General features: G+C 33.0%; 2 protein-coding genes across 2 annotated transcripts; both read right to left on the bottom strand.

Moving 5' to 3' along the window:
• Positions 1-1,436: 1,436 nt before the first annotated feature.
• Positions 1,437-3,436, bottom strand: LOC100787822 (tyrosine decarboxylase). The gene has a single exon (XM_003547271.5). The coding sequence runs from the start codon at positions 3,212-3,214 to the stop codon at positions 1,724-1,726; it is 1,491 nt and encodes a 496-aa protein (XP_003547319.1). The 5' UTR covers positions 3,215-3,436; the 3' UTR covers positions 1,437-1,723.
• Positions 3,437-15,694: 12,258 nt separating this feature from the next.
• Positions 15,695-20,855, bottom strand: LOC100786743 (LOB domain-containing protein 4). Its single transcript, XM_003547270.5, has 2 exons — positions 20,444-20,855; positions 15,695-16,556 (listed from the first exon to the last, which is right to left on the bottom strand). Exons 1-2 carry the CDS (start codon positions 20,621-20,623, stop codon positions 16,224-16,226), a joined length of 513 nt encoding a protein of 170 aa, XP_003547318.1. The 5' UTR covers positions 20,624-20,855; the 3' UTR covers positions 15,695-16,223.
• Positions 20,856-24,633: the final 3,778 nt, after the last annotated feature.

The raw sequence follows: 24,633 nt of genomic DNA, 5'->3' as shown, positions 1-24,633 counted from the left end.
CTGTACGTTTTCTCAAAATAGGCTTAATGAGATTGAGCTAGTTGTAGCAATGAAAGAATTAATTGGGGTCATAGCTGGAAATGAATTTGGTGAAGTATTGAATTATAGCTTTATACGCTGTCCTCTTTCGCAACCCCCTTTCACATGCAGGAAGCAAATTCAATTATTGTAGGGATATAAAATTGGCTTGAGCTAAAGCATGGTGACATGCTGTAAAGTTATTATTGAGAGCGATTGCAGAGCCTTCTCGTCTTCATTTCATATGCTATTCAGTTTTAAACTTCAATGAAACTTCAGTTTTAAGGCTCTTCAAAAATTGATAATTCAGTTTTGAGTTAAATAAATAAAGAAAAACCACAAACTTTCCTAGTTAATTAGTTTTGGGCTCCTTTTGTACAATTTCGGTCCAGAAAAATTTTTGGTCCCTAATTTATCAACTTAATTTATACTATTGTTTATAAATTTTTAAATGATAAAAATTATAAAACTAAAACATACAAACCCGTATACGGGACTGCTGTCTGCATCTAGTTTATTAAATCAATTGTTAAATGTCCAAGTATGTCACTGTGAACATAATGGTCCCAATTATTAAATGTAGGATAGCTAAAGCAGAAATGTACCTACTGATTATATGAAATTATTCATATTTTATTTTTAAAATATTTGTTTATATGAAATTATAAAACTATTCATATTTTACTTTTACGTACTTAATTAGAAGCATTTTATATCATGAAGTCACTAATTTGAGTGAAATTGGGTTATGATTCTTTAAGTAAGTGTCAAATTAATCATAAATAAAACTGGTATAATATGTCTTACAAAATTTTATTAGTTAATAAGACATATTATACTCTTTAATTAATAATTTTATTAGTTAGTAAGATACTATAGAAAATATTTTATTTTATTTTTTACAGTCAACAACTTTGAAACAAGAAAAAGTCATTAAAATTGAATTCAAAATGAAAATGAATATACCACTCAATATTTACCAAGCAATGCCACCTCTGCGAGGGGTCTAGTGGTTGAGAAGAGGTGTTCACCACCTCTAAAGTTAGAAATGCGTTTCTATCAATCATCACTCTGTTTTTATCATTAGACATTTAGTGATCTTGAACATAATTTCTTCTATTTAACACTTAGAAAGAAAAAGGAAGAAAAGAAAGAAAAGTGTAGGTATAATAAATAATATATAACCTAATAAAAGAAAAATAATAATAATAAAAAGTATTAGGTACAGATGGAATATATGGGAATAATATCAATTTAAATGACCAGATGGACTGCGAATGGAGATGTCACTCTTCAAGCATAATTTAGAATAAGTCGATTGGCAGATAAATGTAACATGTGTATTATGGCTTTGCAATATGAAAACATATAATTTGACATTTAGTTAGAAACTTGATATGAAGGAAAACAATAACAATAAACAAGTGCAATTAATCTGCAAGATAAAAACAATAGACAAAGAATATTTGCGCTCAACTGACCAAGAAAACACTTTGAAAGCAAATTTAATTTTCCAACCACTGTATTAAACAATAAAAGACAGAGAATACTAATGCTGATCAACTGACCATGAAAACACTTTGAAAACAAATTTAATTTTGCAACCACGGTAACCAATACAGTTTCTGAACAATTGGACTCTACTGATAAAAAAAATAAAAAGATAAAGAAAAACTCATTTTTTTCTGTCAAATTCAGATTTAACTTAATGATTTAGAATTGCATCTGCATGTTCCTGAACCACCTTCCAGGCCATGATTACATGCGTTTTCTCAGTTAAAGTTGCTCCTATGGCACACCTAATCACGAAAACCCCTCCAACATTTGCATGAGTCATGTACACTAATCCTGAACCATTGATGGAATCCAGCAATTTGCGGTTGATTTCATTTGCAACACCCTCAGTTGTAACATCTCCATTTTGGACCCTGCCATTACCAATCCTTGCAACTGCAGAAGGTAAAAGCCTGAAGCAAACCACAGCAAGATTCCTAGGCACAAAAATCTCAAACCTCTTGTCCTTTCTCACCAACTCTTCAAAACTCTTGGCCATTTCAACGTGGCTTCTGAGGAAGTTTCTTAGATTAGCAACACCATAGCTTCTCAGAACAAGCCAAACTTTGAGTGCACGAAATCTTCTGCTCAAGGTTATCTGCCAGTCCTTGTAGTCCACCACTTGATTTGAATCAGAAGCACTGTTGTCTAAGTACACTGAATTTGTTGATAGGGACTCAATCACAGAAGCTGGATCCTTCAGCCAAAGACAGCAACAATCTAAGTTAGTGAGAAACCACTTGTGAGCATTGAGGCTAAAAGAGTTTGCACCCTCAACTCCATCAATCAAGTGTCTGAACTCAGGACAAATGCATGCACTTCCAGCATAAGCAGCATCAACATGGACCCACATGCCATATTCTTTTGCCACCTTGCACAGTGGTCCTAATGGATCAACTGCAGTGGTTGAAGTTGTACCCACAGTGGCACAAAGATAGCAAGGAACCAACCCGTTTTGAACATCTGTGTGAATGGCAGATAACAGTGACTCTGGCAGCAAAGTGAATGAAGTTGACTTCATAGTCTTGACAGCCCTAATATTTTTGTGGTGAATTCCTATTATGTGAGCTGCTTTCTGAACAGCACAATGTGTTTGATCAGAGACATAAACAACCAGCTTGCAAATATTTTCTCTACCAATTTGGCCAAGTACTTTATCCCTAGCAGCAACTAGTGTGACCAAAATGGCCTCACAAGTTGTACCTAACAACACACCTCCACCACTACCTGAAAAGAGAAAAGCCTTTGGGAGCTTCAGAACCTGACCTAGCCAGTCCATGACAGTGCTTTCTAGCTCAGTTGCAGCTGGTGAAGACACCCAATTGAACCCTACCAAGTTGAACCCTGTGCTCAGCATCTCACCTAGAAACCCTGCTGTGCTACCACTGGAGGGAAAGTATGCAAAGTAATTAGGGCTTTGCCAGTGAGTAATGCCAGGGACTATGTGTTGCTGCAAATCTTGAAGGATGGTTTCAATTGGTTCAGGGTTGAGAGGGGCAAAATATGGCATGAGTTCTCTAAGATAACCAGGTTCTACTTGACTCAACACTGGATAGTTGGCTATATTCTGGTAATAATCAGCAAGGAAGTCAATGATCATGTGCCCTTGCCTCCTAAATTCTTGGGGATCCAAAGGGTTCATGATGAAATAAGTGAGATTGGCTTGCAGCTTGAAAATAATATTGAAAGAGATATAGATGTAGAATATATAGAGAAACAGGAGTGCACTATGTACTATGTAGTCAATCTTTTTATTTTTGGTTTCAGACTATAATACTTTAATTTTGTCCATACAACCTTTTTTGTATAGAAGAATAAAATTATCTTTTATATATTTCTACACTCATTATTAATTTAATTTCAAGTCTTTTTAGCGTCATACATTAACTTTTCTGTTCATACTGATATCAATATGCAATTTGTTTTCACTGGATTTTCATGCAATTTATAAGCACTAAGCACATATACATATCAAAATAAACATGTTCCTCATATTTTCTACTTTCAAATTAAAAATCATGCAAGAAGACAACAATACTTCAGTAAGTTCTATCCTGGTATATATATGTTGATCATGTAGCTTGAGTTAAAATTCTAAGCAGCTGAGCTTCCTAACGTTGTTTTGCTTTCAGTGTGTCACAGTCAGAGACCTACTCAAGTAACTTCACGCATTACGCGTGGATGAAAATATCTTACACCACGTAATAATTAGACGTCATGATTTTTCCAACCAATTAGATCACTTTCGAGACGTCAATTAAATCGTGTAGTTGGGTGGAAGAATTAAATGATGCTATAGAATCGTTCGGGTCACGGTATGTTGAAAACTTCTATAGCTATTTGTAAAGCTCTAGCAATGCATTTAAATTTATGCTTACCAAGACTTTAAATCGTACCTATACCAATTAAATCTTTCCTGCAAGGATGATTTTGTAATACTCAGTCTATAAAAATAACCGTAAGGGGTTAAAAATAAAAAGGGTTGTTAGAGTTTAAGTGGGTCCCATTACTATCACTTGTATAAATAGCATTATCCTATTGTAATATGATTGATTCAGAAAAATTAATAACACTCAATCCCTTGAGAATGTTCTTCCTCGTGTGAGTTCCACGAGTGAGTTTTCCTTCTTCTTCTGTATTCTGAGGTCTTGTGTGAGGTCTTGGTTCTATGCTCTGAGAGTTAGTAAGGAATCATAGGTTAATAATCTTCAACCTAACAATTGGTATCAGTTGACGGGTAACGATAGGAGGCAATACAACCAATAAGGATTTGGAGCATCGGATTGAAGGTCTGGAAAAGATCTTGGAGAATTCACAGCGAGACAACTACAAGATTCATCAAGAAACTCAAGCAGTCATTGTAGAATCAGAAAAAAAAAACCATCAGTTGGCGAAGGATTCTATGAATTCCATGATGGAGAAACTCTTCAAACAAGTTTAGTTGATGGGTGCCAAATCAAATTCAGAAGAAGAAGAAGAAGAGGTGGGCAGCGAGGCAGGTTCCGACAAGATTTTGGACAGAGCATAGATTCGTTCCCTACTTTTGATGGCATGAATTATCGCGAATGGAGAGTCAAAGCTGAATAGTTCTTTGAATTGGAGAATACGCCACAAGCTTAACGAGGAAAGCTTTTGTTATTGTCAATGGAAGGGAAAGCATTTGTTTGGAAAAGGCATTACATGGCTCATAACAACAATAAGATGAAATCTTGATAGTAGATTCTTCAGGATATGGCTTCAAGATTTGACATGGGGAATTATGATGATCCTATATCAGAATTATCTAAACTACTCCAAGAAGGTACCTTGCTTGATTATTTTGAAAAGTTTGATCAATTATTAGCTGGAGTAGATGTTACTGAAGAAATGGCTATCAACTTTTTCTTGGGAGGATTACATGCTTCATTAGAAAAATTAGTTTGTATTCATAACCATAGGTCTCTACAAGATGCAATGTGATTAGCTAGATTGCAAGATGAGGGTCCTACAAGAATTAGAAAGAAAATTGGCAGGTACAACAGTCAACTCAAGACCATCACCAATCACCAATGCACAAAGTCCATTAGCTCAGTCTTCTACAAATCCATCTACAAAGAAAATGTCTACAACAAAACCTTCTTCAAACAGCAGAAGAGAAATGAGTGCAAGGATAACAAAAGGTCTTTGCAGGTTTTGTGGTGAGCTATGGGATAAGAATCACAGAGAAAAATGTGTCGTTTGGGGGAAATTAAGTGCCATATTTGTTGCTCAAGGTGAGACATCAGAAGAATCTAAAGAGGAGGAAGAACAAGAAAACATTATAGCCTTATGAACTATTAGCCACTGGTGCAGTTCAAATTTCACTAAATGCCTTTAAAGGGATAGCTAGTGGCCAGACCTTATAGTTGATAGGAATTATTAATAATACAGAGTTACCATTCTTAATGGACATTGGAAGTACACATAATTTTGTGAGTGATAGATGGATGAAGAAATTGGGATTAACAATTCAGTGTATCAAAGAATTTCCTGTGGTGGTAGCCAGTGATAAACCAATAATTATAGACAAGAAGTGTGAGCAATTGAGTTGGAAATTTAAAGACCATGAATTTGTGGGGGATTTTTTGGTGTTACCTGGATCTCACTTTGGGGTAATTCTTGGAATGCAGTGGCTGAAAACACTTGGAGAAATAAGGTGAAACTGCAAATCTCTTACTATGGAATTTGAACATGCTGGGAAAACAGTGAAGCTCGTGGGAGAACAACAATGTCGATAGCACCAAGGAGCGTCTACAACTATGAATTGCATTTTACCCGAAGCTATGTTGTTATCTATTTCGATTCTCGAGACCCAACAAGAGACTTCACATCAGGAAACAACGCTAATAGAACAACAACAGCAAGACTTAACTGAAATATTATTGCAATTTGAAGATCTGTTCAGAATTCCTACTCAGTTGCCTCCTCAGAGGAAATATGATCATCAGATTCATTTGACAACCAATACCCCTTTATCTTCTAAATCATATAGATATCCACATGCCCAAAATACATAAATTGAAAAGATGGTGCAAGAGCTGCTACAAACAGGATTTATCAGAGAAAGTGGGGGTGCATTTGCATCACTAGTGGTGCTCATCAAGAAGAAGGATGGAGGGTGGAGACTTTGCATTGACTACAGGAAGTTAAATTCAATCACAATTAAAAATAAATTTCATATTCCATTGATTGAAGACTTGCTGGATGAGTTGGAAGGTGCCACTTATTTTTCTAGGTTGGATTTGAGGAGTGGTTATAATCAAATTCGAATGTGGGAGCCTGACATTCCTAAAACTGCATTTAGGACTCATAGTGGACATTATGAGTGGGTGGTTCTTCCATTTGGATTAACCAATGCACCAGCTACCTTCCAGAATTTGATGAATGATGTTTTTCGGCCTCATTTAAGGAATTTCATCTTAGTCTTCTTTGATGATATTTTGATTTATTCAAAAACTTGGAGGGAGCACATGGAGCATCTTTGCTTGGCCTTGAAACTCTTAAGAGATAACACATTGGTTCTGAACAAAAAAAAATGTAGCTTCGCTAAACGTCAAGTTGAATACTTGGGCCATGTAATTTCCAAGTTAGGAGTAGCTCCTCATGCAGATGTTAGTCGTTATTTATGACTAACTTTTGTATTGAATAATTACATAAAATTAGCATCCTTCCTCCAATTTATGGTTCTTTGTACATATTTTCATGTTTAGTTTGATTTTATAGAGTAGATACTCCCATTTTGTGAATTAATGTTGAAACCACTTCAATTTCAGGTTAAAAGAGAGAAGGTTTAAGCAGCTGATGTCTCGCTAAGTGAGGCATATGCGCTTAGCGAGTGACATCCGCTAAGTGAGACATGCAGCTCGCTTAGCGTGTTGGGAAATCCTAGAAGAGGATCAGTCAGAGATGTGCTCGCCCAACGCGTCACAAGCTCGCCTAGCGAATCGTTTGTCTCTTCTCACGCTCAGCGCACCCAGCTCGCTAAGCCAAATTTCACTTACTCTCGCTTAATGAGTCAATCTCGCTAAGCGAGCCTTCAGAAGTTGAAACATCCAAGTAGCCTTTAAAACACTGAAATTGGCGAAAACAAAAAAAGAGAGGAGTCGAAAAACAAAGCCAAGGGAAAAGCTAAAGCGACAGAATTGAGCCACCAAGAGAGTTTAGGTTAGAGGAGTGAGATTAGGGTTCTAGAGGTTGAAGGAGACATCCTCAACCCTTCTTAGCCATTTTCCTTCACTCAAAATTTGTTCTTCTCTGTATTGAAAGCTCATTACTTGTAATGGAAGGCTAAACTTCTTGGTTGGGAAGTTCTGTTGAACCCTTGATGTAACATTCTTTCACTATCTATTTAATGTTGTTTTTATGTATTCATTGCTTGTGGCTTGATCACCCATTTGTATGTATAGTTAGGATTTTTAGCATTGGGAAGTGCTTTAAAGCCTTAGAACTTGGTAGAGCAAGCTAGAAAACTGTATGTATAGGAATGGAATGCAGTGATCTAGTCCATATTATGCTGTAGACTCAATGACACTCTTTTAGACTGAGTTTGTTGAGGAATCAAGGACGAGGTTTGAAGAGAGTTAGGCCCATTCACTAGAGGGATCTTGGTTTGAGTAATTTCTCAGCATAAGAACACTAGGATAACATTAAATAGAGAAAAATACATAACAACATCAAGGAAAATTCAGTAGAATGACCCAACACTTTTTACTTGACAGTTTTTACTTCTCAATCTTTAGATATTTAGTTTGTATTTAACTAGATTTTAGAACAAAAACTCAACTTAATATTTACCTTGCCTTTAGTTGTATACAAATGTTTGCATACTGAATGTACGATGTCTTAGTGAAACAAATTCTCTGAGGATACGATACTCGGTCTTACTATTTTATATTACTTGTGCGAATCGGTACACTTGTCGAACTAGCAGCTCGAACAACAGACAAGATAGAAGCAGTCCAGAAGTGGCCAAGACCGACAACAATCAAACAGCTAGGAGGATTTTCTGGTCTATTGGAATATTATAGAAGGTTTATCATGAATTATGGTAAGCTGACACAACCTCTAACATCACTTCTTAAGAAGGAAGCAGCATTTCAGTGGAATGAAGCAGTTGAGGAAGCATTTACTACATTAAAGATGGCATTAACAAGGGCTCCAGTGCTAGCTCTACCTAATTTTGCAGAACAGTTTGTAATTGAAACTAATGCTTCAGGTTCAGGTATAGGGGTAGTTTTGATACAAAGAGGTCATCCTATCGCGTATATAAGCAAGGCAATGGGGAGGAAATATCAGATGTTATCCGCTTATGAAAAGGATTTTTATGCTATTTTATTTGCAGTATGGAAGTGGCAGCACTATTTTCTAGGCAATCATTTTATCATCAAGACATATTAGAAGGCTGTAAAGCATATATTGAAACAACCACCAACATCCTTGATGCAAAATTGGGGCTTAGAAAAACATATGGGGCTGCAATTCACAACTGAATATAAGAAAGGCAGAGAGAACACAGTTGCAGATGTGTTGTCAAGGAAGTGTACAGATGGAAGTGTTGCTGCAATTTACCAGATAGGATCAGATTTACTGCAAACAGTGAAAAACACTTACAGTAAAGATACTAAAATACAAAAAATAATTGATAAGATCTGACTGTTACAACAACCCTATAAGCAGTATGAGTGGCAAGGAGAGGTGTTGAAGAGGAAAGAAAGAATAGTAGTAGGGCAACAACAAGAGGTGAAAAACAAGTTGCTTGCTTATTTCCATGAATTTGTCCTTGGTGGTCACTCAGGAGCATCACATACATATAAGAGGTTGAAGAAAATTTTCTATTGGAAAAGGATGCAACAAGAGGTTATGGATTAGGTGCACAAGTGTACAATTTGCCAAAGGAATAAACCTTTTTTTTGACTAAGCTAGCTGGTTTGTTACAACCACTTCCTATCCCTACTCAGGCTTGGCAGTGCTTAGCCATAGATTTTATTATGGGCTTGCCAAAATCTAATGGGAAGACAATCATTTTGGTGGTAATTGATAGGTACACCAAATATGCTTATTTTGTAGCATTACGACATCCAATCAATGCTGCTAAGATCGCTTAGGTGTTCATTGATACAATAGTGAAGTTGCATGGATGGCCTAGTGAGATAGTGTCAAATAAGGACCCAATTTTTATGAGTAAATTCTAGTCAAAACTCTTCAAGTTGCATGGAGTCAAATTGCTAAAGTCCACTGCATTCCATCCACAAACTGATGGGTAGTCAGAGGCTTTAAACAAAGTATTAAAAGGATATCTTAGGTGTGCAACAGGAGAGATGCCCTCTAAGTGGAGTGAATTCTTAAGTTATGCTGAATTTTGGTACAACACTAAGTTTCATTCAGCAACTGAAATGACCCCGTTTGAAGCTTTATATGGTTACAAATCAATCAGCAACAATCCCTTGATGGTAGGTGATACAACAATTGAAGTAGTAGACTACACCATCAGGACTCGAGAGGAAATTGCAACAATTTTACACAAGAATCTCAGGAAAGCACAGGAGAGGATGCAGTTGTATGCTAACAAGAATATGATAGACAAAGAATTTGTAGTGGGAGATTGGGTATATTTGAAGTTACAACCATTTAAACAACAATCAATACCTAACTTAGTGTTTCACAAATTAGCCAATTGACATTTTAGCTAGAAGAATAAAGAAAAGAGGCAACGGGCTGGTTACAGAAGTGCTAATACATTGGCAACATACCACACCAGAAGAAGCTACATGGCATAAGGTGCACAAGCTGAAGCAACAGTTTCCTCAAGTGGATTGGGACTCTTTATTAACAAGCCCAGTGGATGAAAGGGCCTTGGGGGCAAGGCCTTCAGATGGCAGGGAACTTGTAATACTCATTTTATAAAAATAATCGTAAGGGGTTAAAAATAAAAAGGATTGTTAGAGTTTAAGCGGGTTCCGTTGCTTTCACTTGTATAAATAGTAGTATATTATTGTAATATGATTGATTCAGAAAAATTAATAACACTCAGTCCCTTGAGATTGCTCTTCCTCGTGTGAGTTCCACAAGTGAGTGTCCCTACTTCCTCTGTATTCCGAGTTCTTGTGTGAGATCTTGGTTCTATGCTCTGAGAGTTAGTAAGGAATTATAAATTGATAATCTTCAACCTAATAGATTTATTTTTATTTTTTTATACTCATTGGTACATCACATGCACTTTAATATTTACAATTTAAACTTGTGATTGTGAACTTATGATCACACGTAAAGTCGGAAATAATAAACGGACACCCAAGATGGGGTGGTTGAAAAAGGAAAAAATTATGAAAAAAAAGTATTAGACTTAATAAGTGATACAATAAAAAAGAATAGAGAAGAATAAATACAATAGAAGAAAAAATAAATTTGTTTATAATTAATTACTCAATAAAGTATTTGTCCACAAGAGCATATCAAGTGATGAGCATTTGCATAAAGAGTGAGATGAGAAAATCTACACCACACTCATACATAAATAGTTAAAATTAAATCATAAAATCAATCACATGAATTTTTTAAGTACATGTAATAATTATAAACATTTCCCTCACATAATGCACCCCACCCGTACGTAGATAAATGTGACAGTTTTACATAGGAACCGGTTGTTGCAAATTAAAGTCTAAAATTATGTGCAGACCCACTATCACCCTCTATAAATATTCTCCAAAAAAAATGTCCACCCTATGTAGAACGCTTTATATAGATGTTATTATGTATGTAATATCAAGTTACTTATTGGTATGTGGAACTTCATACTTAGTACGTATGGAATATAACAATTTGAGAAATTCTTAAAAATTCAACATACGATTCAGCAGTGGTATTTAAATTCATGTAAGATTTAAAAATGTTCTGACACAATGAGATATAAACACACTCAACAGCAGCCTAGATGCTATTTGACTTAAGAAAAAGCCTAATACACAAAGAATTCAAAAGATTCCGGAAGGGGAAACCTAACAGTGCACCTCTCCCATTACCTTGGACGAGGAAAGTCTTGGAGTTGCGAAGCTTAAGCATCTGGCCAAGAAGCCAAACCAAAACATGAATTAAGAATTGGTTTGTACACATGCAAAAAAAATTAAACACTTTTGTAAACACATTCTTATGCAATTCAACTATTACGCACACTTAATAAAATGTTCACGTTTGTAGGATTTTCGACTGTCGAAATAAAAAGTTTAGGTACACACCACAGTCTACACAGTAGTAGTACAAAATTTTTCTTTGTGCTTATGATGAATTAGATTCTGCACCTGCTGACCTTCTTGGTGTTAATTTGCTTTGAATGTCACAGTTGTTACAGGCCTACTAAATTTAGAACTTCAGCTAAAAACAGTACGTACATATATACGAATTAAACGAGTATTTAAGTTGGTCAACATTTTTAATTAATATTGGCAAGAAAGGTGATAAATATCTCAATATATCATAATAATTAGAGGTCACATTTTTGCCAACAATATAACTACAAACAGCCAATGTTCCAACGCTAATTTCTAAGCCTCATTAAACTCAGACAGTACTAGTATTAGATGAAAGAATTTACGATGCTATTTATGGACAGCTCCAACCACGATGTGTAGTTCTCGTAGCTGCGAGTAACGTTCTAGAAAAACGACTTTGAAAAGAAAATAGCAATAGGACATATGTATCATATCCATTAGATAGCAGGTAAATTATCAAAGGAAAGTGTTTTTTTCTACTGCACCAAAGAAAAGTGTTAAACCACCTAAAGCACATTTTTGTTATCCATGTCCTTATATCATATCTAAAGGCTTTGATGTTTTCTCTAAATTTTTAGATCTTCCACACTTTAGTATTTGATATGCTCACTGGGGTCAAGAATATCTTGTGCTATTGAAGATAACCAACCAAATCTTTTGTACTTTGCATTATTGGTATATCATTTTCAATGAGTGATATGTCATCCACATATAACACTAAAAAAATAATTACACTTCCATTAACCTTTTGGTACAGGCAGATCTAGGTTTGTGGGGTTGAGGCTGGCGACGCACAGTTGTGGTGGTGGTTCCATGGGTCTAAATTGTGGGGTCAAGGGTAGTGACGCTTGGTTGTGGTGGTGTTTGGGTGGTGGGTGGTTGCGTAGGTCTGATTCATGGTGTCACGACGGGTGGTGACACATGGCATGTGGTGGTGTTTGGTTGTATGGTGGTTGTGAGGTGGAAGATGATGAAAAAAGAAGATGAGTAAAATAAAAATAATGACAGCTTTTAATTGTTATTATTTTAAATTAATTATTTTTAAATTTAAAAATCAGTAAAAATATTAACGTTGCTAAAAAATACTAAAAAAATGAGTAATATAAAACTTTTTGACATATATATTTTGTTATATTAAATTTTAAAAATCTTATTTTGAATCTTTATGTTGTCAAAAAGTTTTATATTACTCATTTTTTTTTGGTGTATATATATATATATATATATATATATATATATATATATATATATATATATATATATAACCTTAAGGAACAAAGACATTTATCCTAAACAAAACTATTCATTTTCTGTTCGGCGGGATTTCCATAAACAACTTATAAAATACAAGAATTAATTTTCTTGAGAAACAACGATACACTGTGGTACTCTGCTTTAGCCCATGCTGCAATATTAATTTCCAAGTAGTACAAACTAAACCGCCTTCGAATAAGATCACTGCTATTTGGTACGAATTGTTTGGTACAAAAGTACATAGTAACGAAAATGCAAGAGTGAAAACATGATGACCATGGCATAAATGAAAGTTTAAAAATAAATAATGATTGGAAAGATAAGTCACTTCATTCAATTCTTTTTTATACAAACATTTGTATCCCTGGGATATGACAGTGTATTGAGGAACTTTTGGTGGTGATTTATTTGTCTTGGTCATGGCATATTAATGGCTCCATTATTAATATTGAGTAACCTTGTTCCATTAGCCATCCTTGTATATGATTTGGCAGCCATCGTGCCATTATATATGAATATATTTTGCTGACTTAAAAGAGAAAAAAAAAACACTGAATATATGAGAGAAAATTTGAATTTAATTAATTCTTTTACAATAACACATCTTTAAGGAAAAACCATGAGCTATAAATGTGTCATGAAGCTTGAGAGTTGATCTCATGCATACTTAAGAATCATGAAGGAATCATATTCTCGCATGAAAAAAATTATTTGTTACCAAACACTTTCTATACCTAAACATTGGTCTTTATTTTTTTTTATTGACAAATGCTGGCATTAATCTCCACTTGTAGTCATAAAAGAATAAGATAAAAAATGTGTAAGCAAAACCAAATTAAGATCACACAAGACGATAATCGCACCACATGAGAGTTCTCACTCTGATCCGGCGAAGAGTACAAGTCCTTTATGCTTGCAACATCATCCACAGTAAGTTTCCTCTTATTCACTCCAGCATGCACATACGCATCGGGCTATGACCAAGCCCAAGAAGGTGACCAATCTCATGCATCGCCACCCACACCAAATCATAATACCCCCTCTGTATCGAAACTTCATTATTCCGCGGCTTATCCGCATCAACATGCAACCTTCCATCAGGTGGTTGAAAAGCATGCGCCGAAACGGGTCCAAACATGTCAAACGGAAACCCATCTCCGCTCGGTGGTCTCCACTGAAGAACCCAATCTGAGATAAAAAAAGAGTTATAAAGTTAACTTGATGGTTAAAAAAAAAGTGGGAGGAAGAGGTTAAGGGGTTTGAATCCCTTGTAGCATTTTAACAAAATTAAACTAATATAAAAAGAAAAAGAGATCCAAACTTGAAAGACTTTTAAAATTGAGTTATTGGTTAAAGGGAGAAAGAAAAAATTATTGGATTTGAATGTTCCTCATTAACATTTTAACAAAAATTAACAATTAACATTTGTGAATAAAAAAGAAAAAGAAATCTAAACCTGAAAGACTTATAAGATTGAGTTATTGGTTAAAGGGAAAAAGAAAAGATTATTGGATTCCAAATTTCCATCCTTAGCATTTTAATAAAAACTCAGAAGTAACATTTGTCAATCAAAAAAGAAAAAGAAATCAAAACCTGAAAGAGTTATAAGATTAACTCTTAGTTAAAAAGAGAAAAAAAGAAGGAAGAGGATATTGAATTTGAATCTCTCCCACTAATGTTTTAACAAAAATTAACAGTTAATATTTGTCATAAAAAAAGGAAAAAGAACTCCGAACCTGTGATTCCGCTCCGAGCCTCCTCGAACGTGAACGAAGACGTGCACGACCATTGCCGAAATGCCTCTCTGAAAACCCTCCGGAGAAGCCCTAACGGTGCACCCCCCTCCACACCTGATTCGAACACGTACGTGAGGTGTCGCTTGGAGCTTGGCCATTGAGGTTTCCCTTGGATGAATGCAAACCTCGTACTCGCGGTGAGTTTTGGGCTGCCAACGACATTAGTTTCATGGTCTCTGAATCCAGTTTTCCCGACACGTTTAGGTTGTAATATTCCTGGAACTTTTTTATATATTGAGGTTTTCAAATCTTCTTAGATTTTTAAATCACGTGTGTTGCTAGTGTCGGTGTTGTTGAGATTGGGTTTTTTGTCTTCTTGGTATCCGAATGCCTTGAGATATTTTCTGGCACTTGTGATTTGACCCTTTTGAGTGTTCTCGGGGTTTAATTTTGAAGGTAGTGTGTAGCTGATATAAGGGTTCTGGAGTGAACACTCAAAGGTTGCGCCACGAGAAAGAGAAGGAAAATACTGAAGAAAGTTTTGAACATATATGGCTTCCAAGAAAAGTAACGCGGGAACAATATAATACGTGATTTTAGTAGAGTAATGTCATGGTGTAACAAACTTATATATAAAATGATTTCTACATTCATTTTTTTATTTCTTTTCTCTCATGCATGTCGCTTAATTATCTTAACTTACATTTTTCCTCCTCTTCTTATTTTTTCTATCCTATTTTATCTTATATTATCTCACGTAGGCAATAAATACGGTCAATATAATAACAGTGGTGATATCCATTCATTCATCCGATTTTAGGATAGATTAAGGTGAAAATAAGAAGAAAAAAATAGAAAGGAAAAGAAAAAAGATAGAAATTAAGAGAAAATAATTAAGGGAAAGAATTTTCTACAGTCACTTTATCACTGTATGAAATCTTGGTCATTAAAAAATTCATAGCATGCATAATATATTTTTATTTTAAAACTGAGTTTTAAAAGAACAAATGATGAGATTATATCACTCGAGAGGATTCAAATTCTTTTTCTACATAAGAAGATATGTTCCCAATGATAAAAGTAATAAAAGTGACTGGTAATATGATAAAAAAATGGATAAAAATAAGATAGAGCAGAAAAATGAATGTATAATGAGTAGTATTTTAATAAAGATAATCAACATCATCAAATTAAATTTAAATTTAATAAATATATATTTGAAAGAGAAAAAAAAACTCAATGTTAAATACATCGAATAGGATGAGTCATAATGAGAATGAAAATAAAAACTCTCAATTAAAGATAAATATTCAGATTAAAAAAAAACAAATCGGAGGAGAGAACATATAGCCATAATATATAGTACTTAAGTTATCCACTGCAATACTGAATATTCCAACAATAGAAAGAAGCATCCTTGCCTATCAAAATCCATGTAAAAGCCACTTGGTTCATCCATGATGTTGGAAAAGGCCAAGTCATAATACTCCTAATAAACACAACAACAGAATATCCATGGCTCCCTTTCACATTTGCCATAAAGAGTCCAAATACTATCACGCCATAAACTTGTCCTTCATACAAAGTAACAATAACATTTACATCTAACCTTCAATGAGAAACTCTTTCCCAAAAACCAAAATTAAATTAATTAAGCGGGCGAACGCCTCCACCACAGCTCCTCCACCACCACAGTACCCCGGCCACTGCCGGCAGCACCGCTCCAACACTCACCAAGTGGAAGTGTAGGCCAAATTGCTTTTTTTTTTTCTTCCTATGCTCCACTAATAGATATACTAACTAGAGTACAAATAATTGTATTAGCATATAAGTCATGACATTAATAAAAAAAAAAAGTAATAAAAAAAACAAAGAGTCATGACCACATTGAAGCACCATAGCGAACCTGGTCCACCATGTCTATGTCAAAAATAGGCTTAGCATGTGAGTCCAAGGTCTTGGATGATGGAAAACCACTAGTGGTTGGGCTAGTTGGCCTAAGCCCATGATGGGAAAAGCATCTGTTTTGTCTCGCCCGAAGATGGGCCACCTCAGCCTGGGCCAGGGCCAATTGCGTCTGTAGCACATCAATCTGTTGCTGAAGTGAAGAGATGGCCCCAACGCACCCGTAAACAGGGTCTCGGACTCTGGCATTGGCCTCATACACCATGCTACTCACTGCATCCCCTCGTTGATGCATTGGTAGGTCCTGACAAATTCATGGTTTTTACGCTTTCATCAAAATAAAAATACAAGGAAATTAGGGCTTTTATTATGACTAAATAGATTATGCATTTACCGTATCAAGTAATTTATAATATCATTTCATTCCAAATCTTCATACATATAAGTTATATTAATGATAATTTTTAACTAATTAACATTATAATTTTTCTTTTAAATTAATAGTGGATTGTCATTAAATCATTTTTATTCATCTTAAAATTAGTATGAAATTGTTTTGGTTGAAAACAATAATAAATGTTCGTATGAAATTGTAAATGTACACTAAGTGAATTTTTAATACGATCCATTTCATATTCAATCATGAATCAAAATTCAAACCCTTAATCAATTAGCTAAGATACATAAATTACTATTACTTGACCCTTAATCAATTAACTAAGATACATAAATTACTATTACTTGGTTGTTTCTGTTGTATTTTTAAACCATTTTATTAGTCACTTATTACTGTTCACTTCATCTGATTAAAATAAATTAATTTCAAAAGACAGGTTCACGTGGTTCGGAAGCATAACGTTAACATAAATATATTTTTATTCTGATGTGGAAATTGAAGGTCGTGTGCAACGGGTTTGCAATATCCTATTCTAAAGTGTGGTTTACCAAAAAGTTATATTATTTATATAATTTTTTTGTTATTTCTTTATCATCAATCATGTTACTAAAACATTTTTTTATATTTCCTTTTTTATTGTATGAAATATATATTTAAGTAGTAAAACTATAATTTCTGTTTTACAAATGCGCGTTGCTGGTTATATAGCATGTCAACGCTACTACAATTTGTGCTTGGCCTTGACTTTTGGGTGCCAACATCACGTTTCCAAGCTCCCATTGGCTCCCCCGAATAGCCAAAGGTTAATTTTTAAAATAATTAAACAAGATAATCTGCTTTAAAATTTAAAAACTAAGCAGTCACTAACTCACTATACACCTTTACACGTATGACTCTACTTCAGTTTTTAAAAATAAAGAAAGAAAAATGAAAGAGTACTCAAGCAAATAAAACTGTTAATCATTCACCACAAAATAATCAATATAATAATAAATTTGTTTCAAAGATTAACTTGGATTAAATGTTAATATATAAATATATTTTAGATTATTATTGTTGATGAAGAATTTGGAAGACATATTATATTTACTTTATGAATATGTTAGATTTATTTATACTTATCTTTTAATATACTTATAAAACATTTTACAATCGAATGATGCAATATTCTACAACATTATTAATATTGGAAAATAAAAACACTTATACGGTGGGGTTTTTGCGTGTAGGACTTTTTGCTAAAGATGTGGTGGTGGGGGTTTAACTTTAAACTTTAAAGCACTTATGATACTTTTATTTTTTGATTAATTGAAAATTACAATTTACACACATGTGAACTTTGAGCGGCAGAGCGCATTGTCATTATTGAGATATGAAAAATAAATACAAGACAAAGAGATGATGATGAAAGATAATGCATCCAATCTTCTTGGTCTTTTCCTAAACTTTCAAAGGGTTGCTAAGAAAAAGCCACGTTGCTGTGGAAGTGATTAACTTGAAAAATATTTGCTTAGTTTTTATAATGAAAATATCGATATTATGATCCATCCTTCTTTTGTTTAGATAAATTAATATATTGATTTCTTTAAGAGATATTTAAATTGCAGTATTTTTATTTTTGTTTTTAAGAATTATAGCTCTTTGAAGAAATAACAAATATGATGCATTTTAATTATTTTAATATAAACAAAAGAATTGATAATAAATAATAATTATGAAAAGGTCTTTTAATCATATTTTTGTCTCTACTATTCTTCAAAACTAACTGTCAACTTGATTTGAGATCATACACAAATAATCCTAAAAGGCTCCCTAATGTTAAAATAAGTTAACTATAAAATATTTTATTTTTAAAAATTATATAAAATATTTTATTATTTTATTTTTTAAAAATATATAAAAAATTTAAAATAAATGAAAAGACAATGTAATTTAAACATTTGTTGAGATAAAAGTTTAAATTAACTTTATTATATGTATCAATGAAATTACCTTTTCTTTATCTTACAGACTATTTTAATATTTAAAATTACTTATTAAAAGCCTCATAAAAGAAATAGCACCATTCCTTCTTATATGTATAGTATATGGTTCAAAATTATTAGCACTCACTTAACAAAAAAAAAAAATTAGCATCCAATTCCATTTCTTAATTGATGAAAAAATGAATATCTGTCTTGATCGAACATTTATCTTAAAAACGACATCTAGGTTTAAAAAAATAGTTCAAAAGACCAATTAATTATGTTTGGATAGTGTTTAATCCGAATAATTTGAAGATCCCCTTAATTTGACGTGCCCCAAGAATTTAGTAGAGGTGTCTTTCCATGATGCTCAAAAGAGTGAAAAGTTTTCAACGTCCTAACGCCAAGTAGAAGGGGCGAAAGATTGAAATTAACTTATAAACAATTTCACATAAATCTATGTCTTAAATTGAATCAAAATTTCAAGTTACATTAGGAAAATTTTTGTTTTATCTGGAGGAAGGAATAACATTACGCCCGCACTTTATATATATATACCGAACACATGTATTAGAAATTAATCATGAGAATCCAAAACTCGAAATCATATCGGGGAGACAAAATTTTTAATTACGGTGGTTAAAAAAAATTAAAAGAGAATCTAAAACTCTCTTAATGTTTGTAAATCTTGAAAACTCTGTTGACAAGTGTAAAAAAATCTTACAACTTGAAAAATAAGATTAATTATGGTTGTAAAAAAAAATTAGAATTCAAAAACTCTAAAGATTTTAAGATATTTGTAAAGGAAAGTTCTATGCTTATGACAAAGCCTATATATAGACACAAGGTGTATAGTACTCATGTATATTCTAACTCTAATAATACACTAAAAACCACTTCAATATTTGCACAAATTAACCCCCACCCCCAAAAATGTAGTGGTATATTGTTTGGCCGAAGTATTTGGAGAGGAATAAATAATTAAAGTGAGTATTTTATTGTTGAATTTATGATGTTTGAAGATTTTCATTTTAATTGCTGAAATTATATTACAAAAAATAGTAGTATTAATATAATTAATAAATCTTCTGAGTTACTCCACCGTAATTAAAGTCTATCAGGGGGAGAACTATATTGACTATACATTTAGTGATTTTCAAGTGTTGATTTTTTTTTTAATTTAGTCAGTTTTAATTTTGACATATGTAAAATAAATGTTACTAAATAAAATTTGTGTTAAATGTTTTACTTTTAGTAACAAAAGTAAAATTTTTAACTTGTTAGAATCATTATATAATCTGATTAAATTAATTAGGTAGATTTTGACCGTTAGTTTAAATCTTATATCACAAGAAAAATGTTTCTATTAATAGATCGATCGTGACATATATGCCTTCATGCATCTTAAAATCGAATAAACTCTACTTTTACTTTAAAAATTAAAAATCTCAAATAAAGAAGCTGTCAAGTTCTACTTTAACAAAAATTTAAGGAATAAATAAGACAGTAGCATAGTATATTTTTATTTTGTTAAAAATTCATGGTATATCTAACATAAAACATCTGATATTTTTTAAGCTTCCTTGTTTGTAGGCTTTGTGTTCATAAATTTAAACTCTTATGTGAAAGATAATGCTAGGATATGTGTATGCATTCTTAGGGAAATGAGGAAAAAAAAGTCCAACGAAAAACTATTTATAAATATTGACAACCAAAAGTTGCCTAAGCTAGACGTGCATGTGGAGTAGTGATCTATATCAAGTGAAATTAGGGAAGAAATAAAACAAGAGAAATAGTTGGAATAAATTAATAATAATTAAAAAGGTGAACCTGAAGCATCTTGTTGACATTGCTAGCACCAAACACCTTGTGCACGTTTGCAAACTTTTGGGGTTCATCTGCTGGGAAATATGGAGCAAAAACACAATCCTGAGCACACCTTCTCCTCAGAAGCTTGCATGCAGCACAAGGTGAGGCTGCACCTTGCTTTCTACCACCACCTTCCTTCATCAATTCTAAGCTGCTACAAGAATGTACAACACTAACCCTTTTCTTTTTTAGCCCTCTCTTTAAAACAAAATATAAAGAGAGGGAAAAGGAGTGTCGGTACAAAAGAATATGGCTAATAAGACATGACAAATATATATACCCAGTTAGTGAGGCAACGGGAAATTAATGCTGAATGGATGAAAATTACTTTGGAAAGTTAACAAAAGTGAGAAGCATGTGGGAGAGAGGAGTGGCAAGCATTATATAATTGTTATTGTTATTATTATAAGGTAAGGCCAAAACGTCAAAGGGAAAAAAGTGGAGGGCCACCACTACGTCACAATAGAGTAATGCTTTTTAACCCATGAAAGTTGTATATTGTTTTTACACTTTTTAATTATAAAAAATTACACATTAACTGTGACGAATTAATCAATGATCAATTATTACATGTAGGTCAGAGATTTATAATCAGATGCAGGGCTCACCTGAAATTTAAGTCGAAGAGTTTTTTTTTTATACAGGGGAAAAGAATTTGAAGAGATTAAATCAAAATCTAAATAAATTAAAGATTAAATATGTTTTTAATTAATTAGTTCTCCAAATAAAATAATATATATTTTTAGTTTATAAAAAATAAACTCTCTTTTGTAATCCTTTACTTACAAAACGTATCATATATTAAATATGTGTCATTTCAAGGGATTTATTTCTCCACTCTATAAAAAAAATTAAGTATATGCTAGGTTTTAATTAGTATTTGTTGATAAGTAGTAATTGCTTGATATAATTATTTTAAATATTAAATTTTTTTATAAACTATTTTAAATGTAGAATAAAGTAATTCAAATACATACTTGGTTGTCCACTTCACCAGAAAAATACACACTAATTAGTTACGACAAAAAAAGTAACATGTCACCGTATGTGTTCGATCGTACGTCGCAATATATTATAGAGAGGATGCATACTTTCTTAATTAAAGGAATAGTTATACCTTTAATTAGTGTTTCTGCAATCACTCCCATCTTGCTTGTAGGGTTAAAAGGATTATATTTCCTTTATTATTCTTCAAAAATAACTAGCGCATGCAGTATGATGATGCCAAAGCCACACTTAATTTCAATAGCTCCAACATCATAGTTTTTTTTATACATAAAACATCATAGTTGATGACACCATTCTTTTATTATTAGTTTCATTATTTTAATAACGAGCATTGTTAATTTTCTTTTCTTATATTATTGGTAATAAAATTAAATATACGAAACTAAATTCAATTATATGAATGAATTCCACTATGAATTTTATACATTTATATATTGAATGCAGAAATTTTAAACTCTTTGCTACACGCCTATGCCTGCCATCACAAATTGAAGCACATGATAATGATATGCTCATTGTTAAGATCTTTGAGTTTGTGAACCCGAATAATTATTTTCAGTCAACTCTGGGGTCTACTGGTAGTTAGTCAATGACTATGCTTTAGGGGCACTGATGACCTAGGTTTCCACTGTTTTAAAGGGACATAAACCCTAAAAGGAGACAGCAATAGCTAAGAGAAGACAATGATACTCAAACGAATTCAATACGTTTTTTTTAAAAAAAAAATTGTTAATTCTCATTGACATATAGTATGTTTGTGTTACATTTCTAACCTTCCACCTTGAAAAAAGTGACAAGTGACAAAAAAATCACTATAAGATGGTCTCTGTTACTCTGTAAGGTAGATTAAATGATGATAAATGGTACAAAAAACACCTTCTAAATTCTGCTTTGAGAATCAAGTTTGGCCCCAAAAGCTATTCCCAACCAGTCATTTTACTATATGATAATCGAAATAAAACAAATGGGTGAGAATAGTTTAGAGAGAGGAAATTTATCTTGTTCTAATGAGAGGACATGTCTTAAGCATAAGCTAAAACTTATCAATTCAAAATGTTTGTGTCATTTTAATGTCATAAGAAATGGCTAAAACTTATTGAAAGAAATCCATCCTTAATTTAAGTGGAGTACTTCAATTCAAATAACAGTGAATGTTTTCTTTTTACTTCCTTACTTTGTACACTTTGATAGTGTTAGTTTTGAGTATACATATGCACACTATATGCATTTAGAGAAACATGGGAAGACGTCTTGTAATTCGATGATGGACATAAAAGTTTAGATGAAATTTGGTCCTGTAACTGTTTTTTTTTTTGTGTGTACCTAGAATATTTCTCTTCGAAAGTTAAAGAATAATCCCTTAGGTATGTAGATATGTTTATAAAACTTTCTCTCTAAATATTTTCTATATACACGAATTGATTGTCCTTATAGCATTCTATCTAGAAATAATCCACATTGACCAATATGTTTTTGTTGACCAGTTCTATAGAAAGCTAATAATGCTAGTCCTAAATATGTTGTGAACGTTGAAATTGAAGTTAGTAGTGTAACCATCGGATAATGAAAGCATAGAAATATGCTAGTGGGAAGAAGACCATAAAGGAAAAATGAAATTATTAATTTCTCCTTTTAAGACATGAATAAAATTCAAAGAGCAATATTTTATTGCAAAATAATTAAGAGAATAATGCAAGGTGTTTGTTCAAAGCAGAGGAGGTTGGGCTACTTTTTGAAGCAACCTACCATCAATTTTTGAAGAATGAAATGATTGCAGGCCTTTGAGCTTTAGAGGGAGCAAAAGAAACTCATAGGCATTAGGCAGGTGAGTTAGGTGAAGCAATGATTTTCCATTTTCCTTTTTCTCTCAAGGATCAACTATTGACAAACAAACTCCATGTTGTGTATAGTACAATGGGAACAAAACAATAGTAGATGCATATGCAACAACTCTTCATGCATGATCTCTTCTATGCTCAGAAACTAGAAAGTGTGTGTCCTATTTGATGGTCAAAATGAAGAGGAGTGCTTCGACCATTGGAGAAAAAAACAGCTTTCTCTTTCGGTTATTTTGACTTGAGACTTGATAAAAGCTAAAGTTTGAAATCAAAGAAGGCATGCATGTATCAAATTCAAAGTGAGGGGGGCCCATTTTGGACAATTTGTGAACCTTTTGTCCCCAACATATACCTTGATTACCTTCCACTATACTGAATGCTTGATTTGGTTTCTCCCACTTTAGTTCCATGTGTGAAAATGAGGGGTGCATTAATTGTGTTAGCATGTAAGTAAGAGAGCAATTGCATAAATGTTATGCCATATCTTGTTCTTTTTCACCTTTCATGATTTCTTTGAAGTGTTGTCACATATATGTTCCATTGATATTGATAACCAAATTAATCATAATGGCGCTAATCCATTCTCTTTTCCTTTTTTCCCCCTCTCTTCTGGTCACTATGACTGCTTTTGAAGACCATGAAACCTTTCTTTTAAACATAGGATGTCTAAAATATAATTTCTTTTTATAAAATAAAAAATAAAGTAAATAATTGACTGAAAGTATCCTGACTATAAATAGAGACATATTAAGTTAGTTTTTATAATTACAATACGTCTCTATGCTCTTATTTCCTACCAAATTCGTTCTCCCTTCCTCTCCCAACACTCTTTTTTTTTCCGGCATACACTCAAATCTGTCCAAGTAAAATTATGATCCCGGATTCATTAACCGTGGGATCATTTTGAAATTTGGACACCACATTTAGAATTCATTTTCACACATTCCCACCATTGGGATTTCCGAAATAATTTTTGTAGAGAGAGAAATATCTCTCGCACGGAGACAGTAAAATTGTGGCTCTAATTCTTTCTCCTTCTCTCTAATGCTTGGAAACCCATATATTGCGGCTCAATATAATCTACTTAGTAAACATCTATATCTATCTACCTATAACAACCAAAGAAAAAGCTTGAGGAATCTTAGGAAATTGCTAGAAACGTCGTTATCGTTGTTGGATTACACACGTGAGCCTGCTTAGAGGTAATGAATGAGTTATTCACGCTTAGAGATTAGAATGAACATGTGTAGGAATCCTTAAAGGATTAATTTTGGGTTATTTTATAAAATTCAATTTTTTTTGCAT

Source organism: Glycine max, chromosome 15 (assembly GCF_000004515.6).
Source record: "Glycine max cultivar Williams 82 chromosome 15, Glycine_max_v4.0, whole genome shotgun sequence".
NCBI classification, from domain to species: Eukaryota; Viridiplantae; Streptophyta; class Magnoliopsida; order Fabales; family Fabaceae; genus Glycine; species Glycine max.
This window is presented reverse-complemented; position numbering and strand designations above follow the sequence as displayed.